Genomic DNA, 22,063 nt, shown 5'->3' with positions numbered 1-22,063 from the left:
TAGCACAAAACAAAAAAAGGATATCTGTAAAAAAAGTTAGTCTATGTCTTTGTCAAAATATTGGATTACCTTTTATTTTATATTATGGAATATTTGAAAATTCTAAAATATTGAATGGAAATAATCAAATAGTGTTTACAAATTTCTGTAAAGGTGAGAAGATTAATTAATATTGATTATAATAATTTTTAGAAAAAAAATATACTTAATAATAATTATAATAATGGTCTGCGTATATTATGACAAACGATATCGTTCTACAGATAGACTACACATATAAAATACATATTATAAGGTGTGCCTCAATCACAGAAATGAAATGTCTTCATAAAGCACCACTACCTAATAAATTTTAGTATTCTTCGATATCGTAAAAATCCCAAGTCATTACTATAATGCGTCGTTAATATGCCTTAAGCTGAAAAATTCAACAATAAAATCGACTATTTATTGATTATTTAATTTATATAATGGACCATATAAGTTTTCCATTTCCTGAACCTAACGATGCGTTGAGCATTAGTGCTCTGCCTATTTCTTCTATTGCTGGTTCTTTATTTATGCGCAATTAAAACTTTTTATAATTAATTTATACATTACCTATCTAAAAAAAATATCGAACATTTACTTTATTTTGAAACATTATAAAAAAATATTTATAAAAACATAATATCGTAGTAAGTGCCTACAACTAAATTAGTCAACTAAGTAATTAAATTCATAATTTTACGTAAAATAAAAAAATACAGTACTGATATATTTGAATACTACTTACATATAATTTAGTAGCGATTCATTGGTGTATTTTCTAAAGCATAATATAATATTTATGTCACGTAACACAAATGAGTGAGAAATAGAGCTTATCCCTTAAATCATAACTTTTTGAACGCATAAATCTCCTCATTCAATGCGATAATAAAATATCCGTTATTTCGAACTCATTGTATGGATCCTTCACATTTCGATCACCCTAATACAAATCAAAGCTCGATGTATGTGGTTCAATGTGATATCAACTTTATTACACGGAGATTTCACTTCAATGATGTACAATAGTTATTGGTGTATGTTTCAACCGATGATATTAAAAGTAAAAAGGTGTGTTAATACCAAAGTAGAGAACAACCTTGTGTAAAAAATGCATACAAAAAGTATAAGAGAGTGGCCGTTAATTAAATTTAAATTAAAATACTAGTAAAATTTATAATTAGTACCTAGTAAATGTGACGACGGGTGAATTTTTTTCTAACAACAGCACTTTTCGTGCTAATAAATTCATTTCATTTTATTTCGTAGATAGGTTATTAGCACTCCACGTCGAATGTGGCTAATTAGCCACATTTTGCATCAGTTGCTCCTACTTTGAGGTCTAATCATGTGTGCGTTAGTGTGCCGTTTTTGAAGATCGAATATTACGTTGGTAACAGTTTAGATAGCTGTTACCAACAGCTTTTTACTTATAATATCACTAGTGATCCGCCCCGGCTTCGCCCGTGGTACCTACATGTTTAAACTATCCTATCTCTCAAGTTAGATCGAACTGCACATAGTGTGCGAATTTTATTATAATCGGTTAAGTGGTTTAGGAGTCCATTGAGGACAAACATTGTGACACGAGATTTATATATATTAAGATTGGTTCCAACAATAAAAATAAAAACTGACACAAGCCGACCTATATTTTTTAAGTATCCAACTTATGTTTTATAGATATAATATAAGAAAGTAACAAAGGCTCCAAGATGAATTCCGTTCCGATTGCATTGAACAAAGCTGCCATGCGAAAGTACGAAGACTTGGAAGTGCCGTGCGAAGACATTCTCGCCGCCTATGTGTGGGTCGATGGCACTGGGATAAATTTGCGATCAAAAGACAGAACATTAAATTTCGTCCCCAAGACACATAAAGGTAATAGACCGTTCGGAATGTACAAAAGATAAAATATTAGCGTCGATTGCCAATTTGTTGGCACGAACTTAGAACACGAGAAGTCTTTACAATTTTGTGGGTTATTTAAAGCAAATTTGTTACCTACTTTTCATGGATATTGATAATGTAACTGTATAATTGATAATAATCAATAGGCGAATATATTATGTAATATTTCATGTTGGAAAAAGCAGTGAAAATAACTAAACTTATAGGATAAGCTGCTTATAACGTCCACAAAAAACAGATCTATAAATCAAAAGCACTACCGTAAAAGTGTCGCTTTCCTTACAAATTGATCCTCCGCTTATAATGGTGTAACTCGAGTGCTTTAGAACTAATTGATGCGATGTTGCGACTTTGTAACAACCAATTTAATTGGTAACCAAGTCAGTAGGTGTCACGTCGGGGAATATGAGCGATATGACTTGCGAAATATAAAGGTTTTGTAAGGGGTTTACTAAATAAATGGACACATTTCGCACGACCAAGATTAATAAAGTGACTCTTTGTTCGTGCCATTATGATATTAAAATAAATGTAATGTGTTTGTATCGCGTTTCAGTGCTCTGTATTGTGTGGAGTCTAAAGGGATAAGTTGACACATACATTGTACAATGTACAGCCTATTTTATCTGGGTTGTGATCAACAATACTGTTATGAAAGTAATTAAACAATGGACAATTAGACAAAAATAAACATTATATATTAGCTTATTGAACGTAGACAAAAATTAATCAACGAAACACATTGGCATTATCTACACGATAAAACATCTTTATTCTTCAGACCTACCAATTTGGTACTTCGACGGAAGCAACACGGCACAAGCGAGCACGGATAACTCAGACACGTTTATCTTCCCCGAAGTTATTTACCACGATCCGTTTCGCCGGGGCGGCCATATACTGGTCTTAGCGGATACTTACCAGCATAATTATCAGCCGACTGGTAAGTAAGTCTCGGGTTATTTAACGTTCCATTAAGAGTTAAGGACCTCGTAGGAGGTAATACGTTTCAACAACGAATTTGGTTCCGGAATAAGGAAAGTAAGAAACTTAATTATCATTGTGTAAACGAATTATGAACATTTTTTTTTGTTATTTCAGGTGTCTGTTGATCCTTATATCCTGACTTGATGTAAAAACGAGTGACTAATTTATGTACATCGTATATTCAAGTCATGTCTCATTCAGTTTTGAATATAATATTATAATTTTATAAGTATGCACTTCACGCTCTTTTCTCCAAAACTACCAATTCTAACTACCAGTACCAATTCAGTCATACGGATTGCGGATTGAAAAATAAGTAATAAGAGTTATTCGAAATAGGCTGCATCGATTTCCCATTAGCGACTGTTCTCGACATTGGCACGTACTTGGTATAGCTTGATAACTCTTACCTCTTGTTATTTCCGAACCGTCGCATCGCTCATGTGTGGCGTATGAATAATTAACTTTCATTGTAGTATACAGGAGACACGAGAATCTTTTACCGCTTCTGCGAACATTCTGCAGTATTAATTAATATAATTCAGTTTTGCACATATTTGTAGCGGAATAGAAGCAGACGATAATATTCCACATGTATTTCAACCATAAATTTCCACCATTCATTCATCCACAATTTCAACAATGGTGTAGAATAAAAATACTTTCCGACAATCTGCTCACATTCAAAAAATAAAATGTGCTGTGAAAGCATTGCGCGAATGTTACATCAAATACTTACATTGAAATATTGGTTGAAAACTTGTAGTTGGAAACTTGGAGTTGCTCTGAAGAAATTTTTATATTTAGGGATTAGTTGGCTCAGCTCGGAAGAATATTATGTCGTGATTTCAACCATGTTTAAGAATAATATTATGAACATTCATTTCTTTTTCTGTCCTTATTTAATTAAATATTAAGCGTTGAATTGTATTTTAAATGCACAAAGCTCGCATGAAAACGTACCTACTAATGAAAACTTGCAAAACGTACGTGAGATGAACGTATTCTTGTTACAAACGTGTCTAGAAAAATGAAAGTTATCATACATCTAGTACACGCTGACTGCACATGCAACATATTATAATATTGCATCGTGAACTCAACGGATTGAAAAGGATTTTGGTTTCCAATATTACGGTTACTTAATACACGCTACAGTGATTTTAGATTCAGGTCATAGGAATAAAGCTTTTGAAATTTTACGTTTCGGTTCGTCATGAAATCTTTATGATGAATGTTTTGTTACGAGCAATATGTTTGTTGTATCGTTACTAGGTACATACTGTGTATTTCACGTTGAGTTTATATTGCGTCAATAATGGTAAATTTACTAATAATCTAGGAAATGTTGTTTCCATTAGGTAAGATCGTTAATGCGGGTATAGCACCTAATGCGTAATTTTGGAGTTAATTGAGCGCTATTGATTCAAGACCAGATTAACGGAGAATGTATGGAATTGGCAATGATTTATATTATTATTATACTATCGTCTTTGAATGCGTAACTGATTTCTGTCGGCCGTCTTATTCAAATGTATTAAGATATATTCAATGGTTTACAAAGTAATGCCAATCGATTTTGAAAATGTATTGAAATAACAAAGACAGTACCTACTGCAGGTTTTTTCTACTCATCAATGTCCCACTTTTCATATCTTTCAAAACAACATCGTTTTCTGAATAAGGCAACCTTTTCAATCTTTTGTTTGAGGCGATCATTTAAGGCCAACTCATAAAACAACTCACAAAGGCGGTGACCGTTCAACATACTCAATGAACGTCCCTATATTCGGCCAGAGCGTATTTATTATTCATCAAAAGATGTTATTTTCTACTTTCATAAATAACTCATTAATTTAATAAACATAAACCATGTGTACCTATATATATTTTTACTATGTAATAAACTTTTCAGTTCCGATATAAATAATAAAAAAAAATTGTTTCAAAAATATTCTGATCATGTAGAGTTTACCTATATTGAATTAAACTATTTGTTTTATAGCAACAAACTACCGTAAAGGCTGTGTAATACTGACTGAAAAAGCGGACGTTGAAGAGCCGTGGTTTGGTTTCAACCAAGAGTTTTTCCTGACTACCACGGATGGTAGACCTCTGGGTTGGCCGCCGGGTGGGTTTCCAGCTCCTCCTGGTCCATATTACTGTGCTATTGGAGCTAATAAAATTGTTGCAAGGGATCTTATGGAAGCATTCTATAGGTAATTGCATAAATTAGAATATATGACTAGTAGCAGATAGCCTATAGAGATATCCTCAGTTTACATTATTCAAGGTTCAAACGTATTGATTATAATAATTGTACAATGACAAGATATATCCATATTTCACCTCACAATATCCCTTTCACAAGTTTCGGAAGCTTAACGTATTGAAAATATTTAAACAAGGAAATAAATGACGGTATTCTACATCAAACCGTCGGTGTCGCATTCCCAGCGGACACCCGAGGCCAAGATAGCACAGTGTTGAGATAATAGCAGCTGTTTTGCTTTTATGGCCTATTTTTCTAACACAGCATAATCTCGTATAGGTCCATAAATTAAATGGAAATTCGGTGTTTTGTTTCGATTTACACCAAAGGACAGTACGATAAATGGAGCAATATATTGCTTTTGCCTTACAAAGGCTCAATAACAATGTAATAAATAATAAATAGTTAGTTATTTAGATTGTAACGTAAAGTTGTGTAGGCCGTAATATAATTATAACCAATGTTGGATAATAAACCTTAGTTACCTAGTTTATAGTTTGATAATTTGTTGATTAATTTGATTAAAATCATTAGAGCTCTGAGATTGAATACAAGGGCTTCAAATAATTGATATTTAAATTTTAGATATTTTCGCTGTCCTTGTCTTCATCATTGATGAAAGAGAAAATGATAATAAAACTTATTTTGATAATTTTTTTTTAACTTCATAATTCTTTTCAGTTGAATAATAACATACCTATCACTTGCCTATCACACTATGCCTGATACAAGTAACGTAAATTTTTACGAAACGATTTTTTTTTCCATTTATATGAGTCTTTAAATGTTATATTTATCGTTTTTAACGAAATAAATATAGGACAGTATATTTTATAGTCACTCATATTAGTTTTTTAAGTCTAATTTTGTTGTTTAGTTTGAAAGAGGCGGGCAATAAAATGTTTTATTTCACCAGATGTTGTCTCTACGCCGGAGTGCATATAAACGGCATAAACCCTGGCACAACGCCATCGCAATGGAATTTTCAGGTAATTATTAAAAATTAAATTAACAAATATTTTCCTTGTATTCTAATATTGGATTTTGTGAAGATTCTTGCTTTGTATCTATCGACATTTATGAGATGATAATATTTTCCGTAGTGAATAGGTAACATATCGTCAGCTATATACACATACAGTCTGTATAAGTGATACCTTAAAGGTGGAAAACGGGGACAGAATAAAAAATTATAATCGACCTTAATGTAATAAATAAAAAGTGTCAGAGAATATTGTCACAGTTTTTCTAAAAAAGCGTCCTTTTTGTTACGTTTTTGAAATTATTATTGTCTGTCTAGGTACGATAAGACTGATGTGCCCTTCGGGACAAAAGTCTCAACAATAAACGGATTTAAAATTGTGTCAAAGACTCAAAGATTTGTCTGAGGCGAAATAATAATTTGTATTTTCAATTTGTACAGTGATTTAATAGCTTATTAGAATTATTCATAGAATTTAAACATCGTGAGAACTCGTTAAATGTGTAATTTAGAAATGCTTTCTGAATACGAAATATCGTCATAATATTAAGCAATTTCTCTCCCAAAGATATCTTCTTTAACATTTTCTCAGTATATCGCACAATAGACTTCAATGAATGTTATTATTAGGTCGGACCCAGTCCGGGATTAAGAGCTGCGGATGACCTCTGGATGGCTAGGTACATTCTCGCTCGGCTTGCTGAGGAATACGGCACCGTCGCAACATTCGAGCCCCAACCCATTCAAGATTGGCCCGGCAATGGCACTTTCGTATATTTCTCATCCAAGGATATGAGAGAAGAGGACGGGATTTTGTAAATAAAGCTATACGTATTCAGATTTAGTAGTGCTGTATGACCTCGTATCTTTCTCTCAATTTATGTATTTAGCTTTTGTGTTCAAGTATGTGATATTAGATCGTAATTCATAGTATTTTGTAACATACCAAAAGATCTGAGGTTATATTTATCAACTTCACTCTTAAAGAAAAAGACAAGTATTAACAACAATCGTAAATTACTTCCAAATACCAGATTTACATCGGTTATTAGTGTCACGACTCACGTTCTCAAATATGAAAATAAAATAACCCTTGATTAAAAAGCCTGGTTTCCGCGAAGTTAATTTGTTCTTCACCACAGTGAAAGCTTTAAGATATTAATTTTATGTAATATCTCCCTGCAGACCGCCTCCTTAGTGAAGTGGTTGACGCGTGAGCGTAGAACCATAATTCTGTGGTAGAACCAAGCAGTCCTGGGTTCGATTCACGTTGAATGAATGATAAATAATGCATCTGCAGCCCTTTACCCCACTACATGCACACATGCATGACATGGGCCTTCACTTTTCTTCCCTGTAGGGTTATTGAGAGGGCGATTGATAAGCTGGCTCGACGGCACGGTGCCCACATCAACGAGTATGACGCTAACAACGGAGCGGACAACGCGAGGCGACTCACCGGCAAGAATGGCATGCCGAACATTCGAGACTTTACCGCAGGTTAGTATAATTGTAGGTAACTAGTGGTCCGCCCCGGCTTCGCCCGTGGTACATATTTCCCAATAAAAGGTAGCCATCCTTTCTGGGGTATCAAAATATCTCCATACCATTTCATGCAAGTTGGTTCAGTAGTTTAGGCGTGATTGAGTAACAGACAGACAGAGTTACTTTCGCATTTATAATATTAAGTAGTATGGATTAGTTGCAGACATTAATGTTAAAAAACTTGAAAGTTTATACAAGAATGTAGCCCGCAAAGCATTGAATTCTACTTTTTAGGATGGAAGTTTAAAATTGTTGCTTTGATAAATCACGTTTCCAGTAAGCGATTTCTTTCAGCATAAGGGTAAGTGCAACGAACGGCAACTGCAATTTTGTTTGAGCTACAAATTGAAAGTTCTTGTAATGAGTTCTTCTAGAAATAATATTTTAGTTATGTTATTTTAATAACGGTCGTTCTTTGTTGTTCAAAATATATTTCCATGACAATTTATAGAATATCCATAATATTCATTTGCATCCTTTGGTTTAAATACCTACTGCTTTGTTAATCTTAATCTAATATATAAAAATCAATGCCACTTTTCGTTGTAATTCCATAACTCGAGAACGGCTGAACCGATTTCGATAATTCTTTTTTTATTATATTCCTTGAAGTACGAGGATGGTTCTTAAGTAGAGAAAACGTTAATATGTACCACGGGCGAAGCCGGGGCGGACCGCTAGTATACCTATATAAATGTCGTGTTACAACGTTTGTCCTCAATTGACTCCTAATCCACTTAACCGATTATAATAAAATTTTCACACCATTCGATCCAACTTGAGAGATAGGATAGTTTAAATCTCAAATCGTTTTATGCCCGGTTCCTATATTCAACGGATCGTCATAGTATCAAAGCTACTATCCGTTTTTCTAGAACTAACTACGAGTCGTTATTACCGTTCCACAATTTTATTTCTTGACGTGCTATCGACGGACATCCGTTGGTCATAAAAATACCAAGCCCTCTTCACTCACAGATGTGCGTTTCGTTATAAGCCAAATTGAAATTAAAATAACACAAAATTCAGGACAAAATAAGTTAAATATACAGCCGAATTATAAACTTTAAGAATAAAGTTTCTTATTAATAAAGAACTAATACTAAAGAACTATATATTTGTAGACATCGGCGTGATAATTTTCCTTCTAAACAACCTAATGCGTTACACAGAAAGCAAAAACGGAACGTTTTTCTCGCGCACGCGTGCATTGCTTGTCAGTTGTCAAATTATTGTCATTCATTGTTGATTGATGATTCATTGTCAAGTTTTATAATTAAAGAATAACAATACAACGACCACTGTTTATATATTTATTAAAAATGGATATTACGCCGGTAAGTACGCCTTTATATTATCTTTCTTTAAAATCGTCTGCCGCTTACTTTTTGCTTCGGACACTTTTAAAGTCAAACATATATTTCTGTTACAGAAATCGAAGAAGGCTATGAGTAAAGACGAGATTGCTCAATTATTATAACCAGTAAGGAGACTAATGCTTCTACGAATAAATTAAAGGATGAATGTTGGACTTCGTTGACCAACACATTTAATGCAAAAATTGGTCAAATACCTACCAGGAAAACTTTTTATTTTCAGCCAAAAAATTCAAACATAATAAGGATGATGGACAAATATTATGAAGAAATAATTGAAATACTGAACACACAATAATTATTGAAATACTGAACACACAATAACTAATTAATTTTTGTATATTATTAAGCAATATATCTAGACATACGGTAGAAAAAGAATTTGTTAGGTAGTGCTAAATGTAAATCTTATGTAAAAAATGTATTTAGTTCAGAGAGCCTATTACAGCGTTAAGGAATATAATATAGAAGATGATAATCGATGGAGGGTTGTCGTGTAAGAGTCACAGGACAGTTCTTTGGCATATATTATGTAGTTACATATTACTATGTAAAATTAAACTGTAATAAAGAAATAAAACTTTTATTCCATTTTATTATGTACTTTTATTTATTTTTTATTATTTACAATACAATGTTTAAAAAATTGATTTCTACATTGCAAACATAGACATACATATAAATATACTAGTGGTCCGCCCCCGCTTCGCCCTTGAAATACTGAACACACAATAACTAATTAATTTTTGTATATTATTAAGCAATATATCTAGACACACGGAAGAAAAAGAATTTGTTAGTGCTAAATGTATGTCGGAGATCCCCCCCTGATATTACCGAACGCAAGCGCATGACTCACGAAGTGCACTTGGACATGGCCGTGGTAGCGGACGAGCATTCAAGTGTTGGAGCTCGTGCCGAGCGGACTTGTCTGTTCGAGTCTATATCAGTCTCTATATTAGTTTGAGTTTAGATTTGCTATACAAAGTATTCATTTCAGTTCATAAGTGATTTCGGTTATTAGTGTCAGTGTTGGATTCCGTTTATGTCTTTTGATGCTCGAAGTTACCCAAGATGCCCAATGTAGAGGATATAACCAGCCCACATAGTTTTAAAATCGGCCGCCGCCGATATCAGAAGCGGGATTACTTTGAGCACAAAGAATAAACGTGATTTTTACAATCGTCATGTGGTAATGTAGACACGTTATAAAATTATTCTGGAGGTGCAAATCGTATCATGCGACGTTTAATTGTAGCCGTTAGAAAACCGGTGAGTGCTTACAACATACAACAAGTGGAACAATAACGTGCGTGATGTAATGCCATTGTCCGTTGATCTGTGTTTTGAAAAAAGCCGTTAAAGTTATTATTTGTTAGTATTTGCTATTTATGATACGTTAAAGTGCTTCGCAGTGTCTATCATGTCTCTTTAATTCATTTTCTATTAGCCGTGGTCGCAGTTACGAGAATTGTTTATAATATTGTGTACCGTAATGAGACTATGTTGAGCCCCGTGCGGCTGCTCTTATTTACTTGCAGGGTGGCGAGCCAAGCAACGGCGAGTGCCTGTCGGTGTGTGCCGTCGGACTCTGTGCGTCATTGGCTTCAAAAAGGCAAAATGTGTGCGTGGAGGAAGTAGTCGTTTCAACTTGTCGCATGTTTCACGGTTTGACAAGCGTTTGCAGCGCGTGGCCCTTGCTACTGAGATTGTTGCCAAGGATTGCTGCAGCGAGAGCTCAAGGCAGCCGTCTTTATGAGGTGAAGGGCTCCACAAATTAGTGACGTTTACAGGACAAGTGCGAGGCGTAACAGGGCTGCTTCGCTGACTGTGTGCTATCAATAAGTCTGTATGAGACCTGCGTGTGAATGCTATTCGCAGACAGCAGATGGAGGGCGCGCGACGGATCAGCAGTCCTCTTTGTGCAGTGTTTAACCATCGCGAGTCATTTGTTTCATGTGTGGTGTGTCTGGCCACTTTGCATCGGAGTGCACGAGCGGATAAGGTGCTAATGATTGCACTAGGCTTTGAATCACCGAAAAGCAGTGGGTCAGGTACATCCACGTTGCCTGAGCGCAATCACTGAGTCAACACGTGCCGTGTGGCAAACTTATGGACAACTGTGAGTCATACATGTTTAGTTTTGTTTTTTGGTACTGAGAGATATCAGAGATATAATTGCTAGTAGCAAATTGACTAGTAAGCGTTTTTAATAATAACATTAATTTTAAAATTATCTGTTAACATATTGTAGACAGTTCATAACAAGGTTTATGGCAAGTTACAATAGGCGATTACTTTTTAGTAATTTTAATTTGTGTTGTGCCTAATCATTATTATGATAGCGATGCTAGCTTATTAGGCTGAGAAATTAAACACAAAGTTTACATGGGTGATATTCCAATGTGTTATTTTATTGCGTAATAATGTTCTTGTTTGTAGCAAGTCTGATACGAGAAATTGTTTTGATTTTTAACACGCTTACATTTGGCTTCCTTTATTGTTCGTATGTACGAACTCGATTTTGAACTACCTACTTTAATTAGACATATTTAGTTCACACTGTGTACATTTACTAAGGAATAGTGACAAAACAATAATTTCATCTTATTGAAGCGTGTTGCTTAGTTAATTACGTTTCTCTCTATTATACGCGGGTACCGATAGAAGAAAGATACCTAGCGGTTTGGTAGGCTTGCTTAGGGACATAAGTCCAACATGCAGAGGCGTGAATTTCAATTAGAGAATTTCAATGTGTTGTGTTTTAGTGTATGATTATTATTACATTAGCACTAATTTACCATCTGAGTTACAGCTGTTGAAATGTGTCTGTTCTAAGGAGTTTTGAGCGTTGACCGAGCAGCAGATTGCGTAACAAAGTCAATGAGTTTTTAACAGCTGGATTAGTGAAACCAAGTAGCTATCTGGTTAGCTTCTGACGTGGAACAAGCTACAGTGCGCATCCAGATTGTAGTGAGGAGTGGAGTGGATGCTTTGAGGAAGGTAGTATCTTCTTTAAACCTATCCAAATGTAAGTTTTGAAAGCGTAGTGTTTAATACTTAGGCTTTGTTATTAAGGATGGAAAAGTACAGTCACAATCCACGTAGCTTATACAGCTTCTTATTCCTGTTAGTTTATTAACAGTTTTCATAAATTATAGCACTATTGTTTATGCTTACAAGTTACAAGAGAAGTAAAATTGATTAGTGATTACTCATCATCACATGAGCTAATCAGTCGAACGTTTATTAGTTTAGTAACATTACAGCCTATTTTTATGGTGGATGACCTCAGTTCACATAGATGCGAGCGCGGATGGATGTGGTACTGAGCTGATACAGAAACATGACGGTTTGTAACATCCAGTTGCTTACTACAGACGTAGAACTACTGCCTTAGAGTCCAGGTTTTACTCCCATGCACACGAGACCGCAGTTTAAGTTGTAGCAGCATAGCAGTGGATAATGCAGTTATGCACTTCAGGTATTATTTACAGGTTTGCAAGTTTGCAGTTTGCAGTGGTGACAGATTAACAGTGCACTTTGGTGGGAACCGTTTAGTATAAAGCTGTCTTCGCGTGTTCACAGGTGGAAGCCTGCCCCCAGTCTTTCGACTTTGATATTATTTGGAGAAAGGGCGCTAGGATAAAGAATGTTGTTTGCTTTTCGCGCAATCACGTCAGCTGTCACAGTATGTATTTCGATTATTGCAAATTGTATGGGGCAGAATGGAGTCAACATAGCCGAACTTTCCGTTGACTGTCTGCCAGGACCAAGAGATGCATTTGGACATGCAGAATGAGTTGTTACTTGTTGATGTCTGGAAGACATATGCGGTAAGGTCGAAAATTATTTGTCAAGGTGCAGATAAAATGGTAAAAGATCGGTGGTACTCAATATCCACGATTTAGTCGTGCATCTGGGTTACATATCTAAGTTGTTGTTGTTGTTGTTGCCAACTTTATCACTTGCTAAATCTCTAAGCCTAGTTCAGGTAGAATTCAGGCAGAACTCTTAAGTTAGTTTTCAGTGCACATTGATGCTACAGGGGAAACTTATAGTGAGAAGAATGATGTTAAGGAGTATGTTTTAGTCTAATTGATACTTTTACCCTATATGTTTTGCTCTATTACTTTCAAAAAGGTGTAGAGTGGTTTAGTCGTAGCAGAAGTAGTATAACAGCACTATAGGCTAGTGTTAATTTGTTCAGTTACCTAGCCAGTATTATTGATGATCAGGCAGGTGCTTAGAAAGTAAATGTTTTCTCAGTTATTTTGTAAAAAATAAAGTTACATTAGATATAGTCTCTACCGAGGGTAGTCGTGCTAATTAATGGTCAGGTAGATAGTGACTAGTACGCTGAAAAGGTGTGCTCATGGCAGTCATCATTCATCATCGTCATCGATATAGTCCAATACTGGACATGGAAGTCATCGTCATCGTCAACATCATGCCTTTTGTAGTCACTGTTGAACATGGAAGTCGTCACGTCATCATCATCAGCATTCAGCCTTTGGTAGAGTCTGGCAAACATCGATATTGTCAAGATGCGTTAGGTGACGTACGACTGGCAATGAACTTCACTACAAACCGTGTTGCAAAAGCTAGATAGCTGATAGAGCTATTATTTGTTAAAGTAGACTTTGGGATTAATAATTGATTGAAGTTAATCTAGTTATGGTAAAAGTAAAGCTTCTCTGAATGGAAATTTAATGTTGGTGATAATCTTCTTTTCGAAATTGAGGAAATAAATCAAAGCAAGCTTGACTTGAAGTTCAAGGGTACGCTTAAAGTTGTTGAGGTATAGTTATTAGTGCCGTTTCAAATCATTCAATTCCAAAATCCTCACAACAGAGTCAGGAAAATATCCGACCATGAGGTTATTAGTAGTAGCTAGTAGTGGTAGTAGTTAAAATGACGTAATAGCTTTGTGTAAAATGGGAGATGTAAAATGTTTTATCTGGATTTTGTAATGCATTGTAGTGCCGTTTGTTGAGTGGTAGTAGATGCAGTTGCCATTTGTCTCTTGCCTTGTTCTTCGTTACGTTGTGCGCTAACGAGTAATGTCGTTGTAGCGACGGGGTATCCTTGCTTTCGTTGGTGCAAAAGCAAGATGAGTCGTTGTAGCGACGACATTTAGAGTTATCCTTGTTTACGTTGGTGCGTTAACGAGATGAGTCTTTGAAGCGACGACCTTTCGAGATATCCTTGTTTTCGTTGTTGCGAACGCGAGATGAGTCGTTGTAGCGACGTTCTTAAGTGTTAGCCTCATTTCGTTGATGCGAAATTGTGGTGTGTCGTTGTAGCGACGATGTTCAGTGCTTTAGTTATTTCGTTGATGCGAAATTGCGGTGAGTCATTGTAGCAACATTATTCAGTGTTGTCTTCGTTTCGTTGGTGCGAAATCGACATGAGTCGTTGGTGCGACGTTATTCAGAGCTATTCCGTTTCGTAGGTGCGAAATCGAGGAGAGCTGTTGGTGCGGCGCTGATTGATCAATAATGATGATTGTTTGTTTTAGTGACGACCTAAAATGGTTGACAAGAATCAGTATGGCCGAGCAGGATACTGTGAGTATGTAGTCTTTGCAGAGACTTCACACGAGGACGTGTGATCGCCAGAGATGGCCGTGTCGGAGATCCCCCCCTGATATTACCGAACGCAAGCGCATGACTCACGAAGTGCACTTGGACATGGCCGTGGTAGCGGACGAGCATTCAAGTGTTGGAGCTCGTGCCGAGCGGACTTGTCTGTTCGAGTCTATATCAGTCTCTATATTAGTTTGAGTTTAGATTTGCTATACAAAGTATTCATTTCAGTTCATAAGTGATTTCGGTTATTAGTGTCAGTGTTGGATTCCGTTTATGTCTTTTGATGCTCGAAGTTACCCAAGATGCCCAATGTAGAGGATATAACCAGCCCACATAGTTTTAAAATCGGCCGCCGCCGATATGTAAATCTTATGTAAAAAATGTATTTAGTTCAGAGAGCCTATTACAGCGTTAAGGAATATAATATAGAAGATGATAATCGATGGAGGGTTGTCGCGTAAGAATCACAGGACAGTTCTTTGGCATATATTATGTAGTTACATATTACTATGTAAAATTAAACATAGTTATAAAGAAATAAAACTTTTATTCCATTTTATTATGTACTTTTATTTATTTTTTATTATTTACAATACAATGTTTAAAAAATTGATTTCTACATTGCAAACATAGACACATATATATACTAGTGGTCCGCCCCGGCTTCGCCCTTGGTACATGTTTATGTTTTCTTTCCATAATAACCATCCTCGTACTTCAAGGAACATTATAAAAAAATAATTATCGAAATCGGTCCACCCGTTCACGCGTGATGCCGTGACCAAGGGAAATAGGTCTGCCACTGATATCGATATTGTGCCTAAAGCATAGAACCTCAGCGTCAACAGTAATTGATGTTATGGAGATACCCCATGATTCCTGAAATGACAACATAAATTAGGTATGTAATAAGGTTAGACGTGTTTGGTATAATATTAATGCCTCCATTAAACTAACCTGGCTCCTTTTATTCGTACGTCTGGATAAATTTCAAGAAGTAATTGTTCAACAGATTCTTTATCAAGTCGAAATCTCAATTGAAATTCGTGAGAATCCAGGGTCGCAAAAAAATCCACTCCTTCTCTATAATATATACTCTTTCACGCCCACTATCTTCTTCCGAAATTCGATATAATATTAAACACTTCTCTATCACTATCTGAACTCCACATTTCGATATTGAAGCGGAAACAATGAAATAGTAAGAATTTAACCGCCCGAAATCGACGGGTAAACAAAATGCTATACGAATAGTAACTTTGACAGCATAATGACGTTACAAATATTTATAGGAACGCGATAAACTGTCTTCTCCATACAATATGCTTACCGTTCGTTAATAGTAACCCTCCCATCCGTCAGTAGGAAGCCGTCGGTAAGTTGCTTGACGAGACGTTTTTTATAGGAACGATTTTCGCTTACGCTTGGTTAATTATACTACTATTCGTAACTAAAACGGATCGTTTTTCAAATATAGGAACCGGGCATTAGAGAAAGCGGTCGAAGCTACGGGCGGTAAGCTAGTATATCTTGTATAAGTATATTAACTCAACGTGAAGGGTTGTTAAGTTGAATAGTTTGTACAGGTTCAATAGGTTACACACATGTGGTTTTTATTACCCTTTCACCTCAGTTATGACGCATGTAATACATTGTTCCTAATATACTTCCTTGTTAAATACATTATACAATCTTGCGTTTGAATTTTTAGTGTAACAATTTCTTCTTCATTTAAAATTTATACAGGTTCTATAAATCGTTGCGTCTTCATGTTATATTCTTTACAGTTATTTAACAGTTATATTTATAAAAAAAACATTAGAACAGGCATCTGGCATTAGTGTATTCAGAAAATTAAAGTGCTTAAGCTCATCAAAATTATTAAAAAGCTTTATTACCCGAAACCGAAAACCTAGTAAATAATTTAATTTAATCAACTTACGAATTATTCACGCTCATTCAATCAATTATTCGTCGACAACATTTATTACTTTGTCGAAACTATTAAATCATGCAAATCAATTTCAATTATCTTTTTTTGTGTTCCATAATTGAAATCAATGTAATATTCTCTCAGTTCATACACCTTCTATAATATATGAGATTTTTTGTCTAAAAAAGAAAGGATGACTAAAAAAGGTTAGGTACTCCTCTAAAACTTACGGGCAGACTGAAAATCAGCGCTGTTCAGGTGTTAAAGCCGACAGCATGGCTGAGTCTGACTCGATTGCCATGTAAATTATGTAATTTTTTTTATTAAGTAATATAATATTATGTTGTTGTGGCAATAAATATTTTTCTTTCTTTCTTTCAAAGGTGTAGCAAACCGTAGTTGCTGCGTAAGGATACCTCGCCAAGTGTCTGAAGATAAGAGGGGTTACTTGGAGGACCGTCGTCCCGCAGCCAACGCTGACCCCTACCGTATCATCTCTATTATGCTGCGTACTTGCATATTTGATGAATAAATATTGTTTTTTTTATTGTTGTGCTGTTTTGGATACTTGTCTTTTTCATTAAATTCTTATGAAATTGCTTGATGTATTTATTTCTTCGTACTTCGTAATTGAGTAATTGATAAGATAAAGCAAGTAATTGAAGACTTATTACTAGACTAGCTTTCCGCCCGCGGCTTCGCCCGCGTTTTCAAGGAAAAACCCGTATAGTTCCCGTTCCCGTGAGATTTCCTGGATAAAACCTATCCTATGTGTTAATCCAAGTTACCCTCTATATGTGTGCTAAATTTCATTGTAATCGGTTCAGTAGTTTTTACGTGAAAGAGTAACAAACATCCATACAAACTTTCGCCTTTATAATAGTAGTAGGATAGATTTTCAGCAATTAGAGAGGCTAAGCTAGGATTAAAGATTAGAGTAACAAACAGTTTATAAATCGTAATGGTAATTGGAGATCTTTTGTCCCGTTTCAATTATTATTTAATCCGTCCTAATGAATGGTGTAATCTAATTGTGTTAACATCGGAAGTAATACAACGACGAATTCAAATCGTAATTGTCTTATCTAAAATAAGGTAAAATTTTCTCCAATTTATTAAATGGTTCTTCAAGAACATATTGTTATCTAAGACATTATCAAAGGACTGGCCTCAAGGTCTAATTACGCTATGAATATATTGGTCAAATAAACTATTTCCGTATTGCAAGATTTTTTTTGTACATGCTGAGAGTTATAGTTGTTTTATCAATGGACGGATAACTAAAAGCATATGCTGAGTAGTCCACCTTATCACGAATACCGACTAATAATTGAATATATTTATTGTATTTTAAGGTTTAAATTTAGTAATGTGTATTTTTCTCAAAAGCTATAAGTGAAAAATTGTACCAGTTAAGTATTTGTGATTAAACGTATTTTCTTTCTTTCTTTCTAAAATAAAAATTCACAAATTACAGCAATCCTCAACATCATTAAGGTTGTTGGATTCTAAAATGATGCTTTTATGAATTTTACTTTTTATTCGCAGTAAGAAATAAATATTTTATGATGATACATTTAAAATATATTAAACTCATGTTAAACTAATCGAAGAGATATTCAAACCAGCATGAAGTTTAGAATTCGTAGATTCTCTAACCACATGTGCCTCAAACGTGAACTTGGACACAAACAACTGCATTTGAGACCCACGTGTGAGTGCCAAGCGACACAATAAAAGTTTGAAACTTTCCTGAAACACATTTGTTTTGGGTACTCTACAGATTTAGTGAACCCACTTTTCGCCAAAAAAGAAACGAACTTTTCGTTCCATTTGACCGATTGTATGTTTTGGAATTGTTTGGACTAGATAATATAATAAAGTTGTTTATTTTTAAAGGAAATTCGATTCACTTTACACGGCTTCGCGCGGGTGTGAAAGGAAATGCAAATGTGAGGGAAATTATACATTTAGGGGTTATAAAATAGTCCCTATGTTTCTTTATCATAAGTATCCAACACCAGCTTCCTACGAGTTAACCCATTGAGCCCCCAGCGGCCCGATCGGTCCACGACACAATAGCTTTTCTATTTTTCTATTGTGTCTGTGATTCCGGGGGCTGAGTTATTAATATTGTAGTAAAAAGGAGAAAAATATTTTGCTGTCAAATCATATAGAAAATATAGTTAGGCACCTTTAGGTAATTCCAATAATTCAGAAGACACACCTATTTTATTGAGGGCAACAGTATAAAATATCAGCTTTTTCAGCGACACCTATTGCAAAGTATAATGATAATATTTATAAAGCATTTGAATGCCATAAAATCAAATTCTATTTTGTACTTTTAATTTCTTAGCGCTTTTCTCTAATTTGTATTATAGATAGTAATTGTTTTTGTGTCTCGTGGAATCTCTTTTGTATCTAATTTTCTCTATTTCATTCCGATTATTATGTAACTTGGAATAGTGGTGGAGTAAATTTTCCAAGTAACTTGAAAATATATTATTTATAAATTTATATTTATAAAGCATTTGAATGCCATAAAAACCAAAAAATATAAATTCAAGAAAAGGTCGTGTTCCATCGTTACAATATTGTATTCACTGAAAAGTGCTTCATATTGGTTGAAATGGTTGTTAAATCATCTCAATAGATGGCGCGCGGTGTGTCCCTTAAGACACATAAAACTGAAAGGATAGAATAAATTCGATTGCTCAGGCGGGTCACGAGTGGCTGAGTTGGTTAGGCATCCGCCCCGGAATGGCGCGAAGGATGCGGGTTCAAGTCCCGCCTCGTGATCGAATTTTTTCTTTCCTTTATAAATTTATATTTATAAAGCATTTGAATGCCATAAAAACCAAAAAATATAAATTCAAATATATTATTTTCAAGCCCTATTGAATACAAACTGTTTCAAAAAGCATTCTTAATTATTACCCGATAAAATTTACTTTAATTTAGGCTAATCGTATATAATTATTGATACCACATATCTTCGTATAGCTTCGAAGTTTGCTCAATTCCCTTGGGAAATACCGTGGGTGATATGAGAAGATTATATGTCTCTGTTCACTAATTCCTACAAGGATAATATGTAACTTGTAAGTAAGTAGGTATACTCGTTCTTATTGGGCGGCTTTTGCGTGTTGAAGTGTAATTTATTACCATCTCTCTGTAGGAAAAGAAACGGTTTTCCTTATATCTATTTCCAGAACTTTATTTTTAAACAAGATTTTTTATAAACTAGTTATATGTAACATTGCTTCGCTATCGATATAGACTCATAGCAATAATTGAACTTGGGTTATGGGTTTATTGTGTGTTTTTATTCGTTTTCGAATAATTAAATGTTGCATTACCGGTATTAAAGTATAAAGTAAATAATATATTACCTATTCCATTTTTATTCGCTCGTAGAAGCTTCATAAAACAGTAAATAAGTTTTAAGCACCTAACTCAAGTACTTAATACAAATTAAGGCATGTAGAATTACCATGAAACAATTCAAGATTTCCTAATAAAATTGAATTGTTTTTCCGAAATCTTTTAACTGTTTTTAAGATTCTTAAGGCCTAGTTTGTTGATTATATTTGAATCCCATAATCTTTTGGTTTACGACCAAGAGACCGCTCACTCTTTTGATGTCATTATAGATAATTTTTATGAGGCTAAACTTTATAGACTGGAAAAGCGAAATGGTAAATCATAAGTTTCTTTGTTTACTTGTTAAATGTAGATTTCATTTACTTATTTAAGAAAGGCTTGAAAATTATCAATTGAACTTGTTTCTTATTACATTTCTTACAAGAAAGTAATTTCATCAAATTATTTTTCTATTTTTAGAAAAGATTTAATAACTTGACGATTGCTATTCATTTTTCTCGCTAATTCGGGAATGGCTCAAACGATTGGGCTAATTTTGATTTTGAAATATTTGTGGGAGTTCATTAAAGGAGAAAAATGAAAAAGTAACGAAAATTAATATTATTCACAGATATATTATGTAATATGTTATACGGAGTCTTTGAGGCCATAAATCAACAATGTTTTGCACAATTCCATAGCTAAGGTACTTCACCATATAGTATTTCACCGTCCCTTTATTAGCATGTCGAGTAAACTTATGCAGATTTGATGTATAATTAAAGACACTTTATCATAATTTAATAACAAAGTTGATATACGTGTTTTCGCTAAATTTATTATTAAAGAAAGCCCAGTACGACGGGTTACTTATTAAAAACGTGATACGCCATACCCAGAGGCGAAGGATCGGTATGCCGTTGATACCGTATCAAGAAATTGATTTAATATGTAAAGATAATACATAAATACAATATTATCAGAATTTAAGGTCTAATACTTATTTGTTGTCAAAAATTATAAAAACACTAACTACAATAAACTACGCATGAAGAAAATACATTTAACCACTCTATATACATAATATCGTCTTCGGAGGCTCGGGGAATATGTCAGTTGCCGAACCGAATTTTTCTATGCGCATTATCAGTTTGGGAGTACTGTACTTCCAAACTGATAATGCGCTTGTTATCTTTCACATTTAGATTTGTTCCAGTGCTGTTCTGGTTTGCAGTAAAGTTCTTCACCCAAGTATATTCTTATTTATTTTAACAAAATTTAAAATAAACCACTTCCGCTGTGTAATATGTAAATAAACTAATGTATAACACATGAGCGTATGCTAATTTTCATCTCCACGTGGTTTAAATTATTACTTATATGTCTTTGATCCACGCTCTGCCAAATTCTCTTTGTGTGGAATTATAATTCGAAACAGAGCGGCCTCTGGTGGAACTTCATCAAAAAATATTTAAAAATTCAAAACGAGATAGATCAACCTCTGGGCTAAGGCATTTTTGGAGTCGAAATTTTTAGAGTATCGTTTTGTACTCTATTACTAAGTAAACTATAACAATATCAAATGAAAACCTTACTAATAATCATTTCAGTCTTACATTCTAGAAGAAAATTAAGTGCAGTAAATAAAATTGTTTTTGCATCATCAAAACGAAATAGTTGGAAAGCTTGTAGGTATTATTCTAGTATCTAGTAATTCATATAACGTTCCAATAAACATTCGAAATTATTTTCGTGAACCTCAGCTAAACTACAGTAATTTGTTTCGACTTTTCTCGTTCTTTATCTTCTAAATGAGTCGCTTGACCTTAATTAGGATCTCCAAACTGAGTACATCTACTGAAAAACTCGAAATACTTATAACATACGCTTGATGAACTGTTTTTGTTTTCCTATGACAACCGTGGCCTAGTTTTATTTAGGTTTATAAGTCGAAGACGAATCTAGTTTATTGAATGAACTGGTTTAATAAAGATGATTTGTGTACAATAAATTATTGAGACTAAAAATAAAACACGATAATATTCTTCAATATTTTATATTTAAATCTAT

At 34.3% G+C, this 22,063-nt stretch overlaps 1 protein-coding gene across 1 annotated transcript; it reads left to right on the top strand.

The window, feature by feature from the left end:
• The first annotated feature begins 91 nt into the window (after window positions 1-91).
• Window positions 92-17,226, top strand: LOC123692852 (glutamine synthetase 2 cytoplasmic-like). Its single transcript, XM_045637647.1, has 8 exons — window positions 92-153; window positions 1,714-1,911; window positions 2,723-2,884; window positions 4,934-5,147; window positions 6,117-6,189; window positions 6,813-6,997; window positions 7,543-7,682; window positions 17,011-17,226. The coding sequence occupies exons 2-8, from the start codon at window positions 1,746-1,748 to the stop codon at window positions 17,157-17,159; spliced, it is 1,089 nt and encodes a 362-aa protein (XP_045493603.1). The 5' UTR covers window positions 92-153; window positions 1,714-1,745; the 3' UTR covers window positions 17,160-17,226.
• The last annotated feature ends 4,837 nt before the right edge of the window (window positions 17,227-22,063 follow it).

The sequence above is a fragment of the Colias croceus genome, chromosome 6 (assembly GCF_905220415.1).
Source record: "Colias croceus chromosome 6, ilColCroc2.1".
Lineage (NCBI taxonomy): Eukaryota > Metazoa > Arthropoda > Insecta > Lepidoptera > Pieridae > Colias > Colias croceus.
The sequence above is the reverse complement of the archived record's forward strand: the minus strand, read 5'-3'. Positions and strand labels throughout refer to the sequence as shown.

Coding starts and splice junctions, on each gene's coding strand:
- LOC123692852 (XM_045637647.1), top strand. CDS start 1,746: ATGAATTCCGTTCCGATTGCATTGAACAAAGCTGCCATGCGAAAGTAC. Junction 2,885..4,933: donor GCATAATTATCAGCCGACTG/GTAAGTAAGTCT, acceptor TTTGTTTTATAG/CAACAAACTACCGTAAAGGC. Junction 6,190..6,812: donor CATCGCAATGGAATTTTCAG/GTAATTATTAAA, acceptor TGTTATTATTAG/GTCGGACCCAGTCCGGGATT.